This window comes from Pteropus vampyrus, unplaced genomic scaffold (assembly GCF_000151845.1).
Source record: "Pteropus vampyrus isolate Shadow unplaced genomic scaffold, Pvam_2.0 Scaffold151, whole genome shotgun sequence".
Classification (NCBI taxonomy): domain Eukaryota; kingdom Metazoa; phylum Chordata; class Mammalia; order Chiroptera; family Pteropodidae; genus Pteropus; species Pteropus vampyrus.
The window spans coordinates 781,681-785,868 of record NW_011888932.1 but is presented as its reverse complement, the minus strand read 5'-3'; the positions used below and the strand labels follow the sequence as shown (position 1 = coordinate 785,868).

At 38.7% G+C, this 4,188-nt stretch overlaps 1 protein-coding gene across 1 annotated transcript in view; it reads right to left on the bottom strand.

The window, feature by feature from the left end:
* PATJ (PATJ, crumbs cell polarity complex component) overlaps positions 1-4,188 on the bottom strand; it is a 320,321-nt gene that overhangs the window by 214,124 nt on the left and 102,009 nt on the right. The window contains exon 22 of the mRNA XM_011369533.2: positions 3,802-3,976. Coding sequence (XP_011367835.1) covers positions 3,802-3,976 — 175 coding nt within the window. The remainder of the gene's footprint in view (positions 1-3,801; positions 3,977-4,188) is intronic.

Sequence of the window (4,188 nt, the reverse complement as noted above, 5' to 3'; positions counted from 1 at the left end):
CCAGGCACTGTATTGGGAGCTCAAAATATAACATTAACTCATTTAATCCTTTCCCCAACTATGACACCCTGCCTCCTCTTCTACCTCCGATATTCCTAACAAATTATCTAACATGTGAAAGTATTTCTTTTCATTTATATCCTATTATACCTACAACACTTTTTTTTTTTTAAATTTTAAATATATTTTTCATCTCAAGTTCATCCTCCTACCAAGGCTTTAGTCTCTGACACCTTATTTAACTTACTGTGAGTTGATCCTGTTTCATTACAAAAACGAACAAAAAACCCTACAATCTCTTGGAGTGTTTTTTAAAAACTCAGCAACAATGAATATTCCCTCAGATACACCTCAGGGCCCATGAGTCTATCACTGTCATCTAGCATCACTGCCAACGTTCCATTAAACATTTACTATGTTTGAGGCTTTCTATAAAGCCCTTTATATTCATTCATTTATTCTGTAGAACTACCTACTTTATAAGTGAGGAAATGCAGACATGAGGGAAACCTTCTCAGGGTCATGTAGTTATAAATAACAGAGGAAATAGCACCCACAATATATCTATACTGCAGATATGCTATTAGTCTGAGAAACATGCATGTCTCCCATTATGGGCCCCCACGTTATTAGGCAGCAGATGATGACAGAGATGAATTAGAAAAAGACTAAAGCCAGTTGAGTTCTGAAGACATGATCCCAGTGACCTTATGAAGAAGAAGAATACTTGGAACAAAATCACTCGGATTCCTTCTAGAGTTATCCTACCCTGCCTGCCTACAATCCCCTTCCTAGAGAGCTTCAATTTTAAGGTGCACATGACCTCTTAATACTATTCCTGCCTCCGAACATAGAATTTGGCTTGATATAAAACCACAGTGCATATTAACTAACACTGCTGGGTCTACACTAACACTAATGCAAAGAAGAAACTCTAAAATAACTTTTAGCACTTTGTGACACTCGGATGATCTCAAGGACTGTATTCCAAAAGAATCTATGCATTACTCAGGAAGGCTCCTGAGCGGCCATAAATAGTCACCTATGACCCTAACTTTATGGGGCATACTCTAAAAGATTAAATGGGGTTATATGATTTACAGGAACTCTCCTGGAACCTGCTGAGATTTAAATATATCCTGAATTTATGAGAGTGAGCCAAAATAACAACTTTCATTTTGCAAGACTGATCTCCCAAGACGAAGTTAGATTGGAGCCCTTAAATGCTTATGCCTGCATAAGAAATCAGCTTGTTGAAGCACCCACTTTAGGAGAAAAAGCAATGGGATAAGAGTAAAGACTATCTTCCCTCTCTGAAGCTGGGAGAATTGAGTAAGACAAAACTGATATGTCCTCTGTAGGAGGAAGGAGGGGGTGGGCTTGGAAATTTGTTGTGATCTTTTCCAATTCTACAGTTAAGAGTTCTACAGCTTTAGAGAAGCCCCCTTTCTGAATTCTTCAGCCAGATTCAATTATTAACATTAAGCACAAGGGAAATTTAAAACACAAAGGTGTCTCATTTGAAAAGTAATTTGACCACATAAAAAGTCACAAAATATATTCCTAACTCTTCTAGTATTTCGACTTCCAGGCATCTCTCCTAAAGAAACAAATCCATTGCTTGTTTAACACTGTCTGTTTCTCCGGGAACTGGTTCGGACTCTAGGACACAGGGCCTGTCAGCACCTCCCCTTTTGAACACTGGTCCAGTTCTGCTAAGTGAAAAGCCACCAGTCTTCTCCAAACAGTTAGGTCTGTCTGTCTTTCCTTTCCACTCAGACATGAGCTATGCAAAAGCACAGATGAAGTTTCTATCTAAAACTGTAGGCGAAGGCCTCAGGTAGCTGAACAGAAGATGATATCATTTTGTGTTGATATCATATACTAACACAAAATCATTCTTGAATTAAGGTTTTAATAAATACATTAGGGCCAGTTAATCCCATCCTATCACGCTCATCCCTGTTATGCTTTGCCAATACCTCCAACTCCTCTTTTCGCTTCTCCTCTCCTGTACTCATAGCCCTAAGAAGTTCCGGTTTCTCCTTCAGACATAGCGCCCCTAAGGCCCGCCCAGTCAAACTACCCATCACACTTCGTAGAATCTCCTTGAACTGTAAAGAAACTACTCCACACCCTAACCTCTTCACTGAATATTCTCACAACCTCCTCTTTTTTCTCAACAGCTCTGGTTCTCTACCACGGATACTACACTCAAGTGGGTGGTGCTCATTCTCTCATTCCCCGGGAAGATGGAAAAAGGGGTCAATATTTTTCTAAATTTCCTTCCACCACTAAGCCATTACTGTTTACCCTTGTTCGAAAGTTAATCTCTACTCTGACACCTCTCCTTTTAATGCCCACTTTTATTGGCACCCCATCACTTTTAGTAAATAGCTTTTTATCCTAAATGACAGAGGAAAAAAAAAAGTCAAGGTTACTGGGCAAACATTACTTTGGATTCCTGCCCATAGTTACAAACAGTGCCTGTGCTCTTCCTTTCCTTTCATCCCTGGCATCTGTCTCGGTGGAGGAGGTGAACTTCCTCCCATCAAACTGTCAAAGGTTAATCTCTCTAGGTGGGCAACGTCCTCCTCTCCCTCCACCTTCTCTAAGGACTATGTTTAATTACACCCTTTCTGGCATCTACATATTCCTTTTCTGGATACTTCACAGAAAGGTACACATACACCCACATATATATGTGTGTATGTATACATATATAAATCCCCCTTGTCTCAATCTAATAATACCTTCCAGTTGTCTAGGTAACATGCATTCTACCTGCCTCTTTTTGTGATCAGGACTCTCAAAATACTAGTCTGCTCTACGTCCAATTTCTGACCTTTTGTTCAATTTTTTAACCCATTACTCTCTGATTTCCACACTAACGAAAGTGTTCTGTGCTCACCATGGGCCATGTGGCCAAGCCCCATGAACATTTTCTCATTTTATTTACCTTGACCTCTCTGCAGCATGCGACTATAGTCTGTAATGATCTTTTTGTTAAAATGCTCTCTTCCCTTAGTTTCTATGTCAATCTCTAGTTCATCAATGTCCTTTTAACTTTTGTTCATTCCACTTCACTATACTATTCTTCCATTCACACCTTTAATATTGCTGCTTTGCAGGTCTCCAATTTTGGCCCTATGCTCTTTTTATTACTTGAGCTTCCCCTGGATGACTACTCAAGTCCAGGAGTTTCACATTTCTTGCTCCCAATTATCCATGTAAGGGTAGACTTCATCATTCATCTCCAGAACCATGTATCTAACTGACTCCACTTCATTTTGTTGTCCTCTGTTCACCTGAACCCTCCACATGTCTCAAATTTAACTTGTTATTTTCCCTTCCAACCTTTTATGCTCTTATAATCTTATGTCAAAGAATTAATGGTCCCACTATCCATTTAGTTTCCCAGTCTGAAAATACAAGTCATCCTAAACTATTCCCTCTCACTCCCAACATGTTATCAGTTACCAATTCCTATAGATTCTCTCCTGTCCTTTAGCACTTCTTGCTTAAACTGTTAAGATAAACTCGTAATTAACCTCCCGTTTTCTAAGCAAATTATGTAATTCATTTTGCACACAACTGCAAGAATACAAAATTGTATATATGGTACAATTTTATATATGTGAAATTCTCATAGTAATTATCTAATATAGTGGATTTTATTCATAACAATTTTCAGTATTTTCCAAATGTTCCACCATAATCATATCTATTTGTTTGGTTTTTTTAATAGAAGCAAAAAGAATTATTTTATCATGTAAAAGAAAAAAAGCAAAGATATCATACTATGCATCAGTGGCATATCTAGAAGAACACATTCCTGTGTATGCCGAGGTCCTGGAAACAACTCGGGTCCTGGGGAGTTGGTATAAGGGCAAATCTTCTTGCTCCCTTCTCTGGGCCATAGGAGGAAGTTCCACAAGCAAGCCAGGACTTTGGACTTCGTCTGGCATCATCATGCCTAAAGAGCAAACCCAGATGACAGTGATCACGAGATGCTTTCATTCATCCTTCCTTCATTCAACAAACAATTACAAGCTTCTACTGTGGGCAGGCCCCTTCCAGGTAAAAGATTTATTTATATTAAACTAAATAAGTAAAATATTTAATACGTCAGATGGTGACAAGTCCTATGGTCGAAAATAAAGCAAGGAAGTAGGATAGGGATTGATT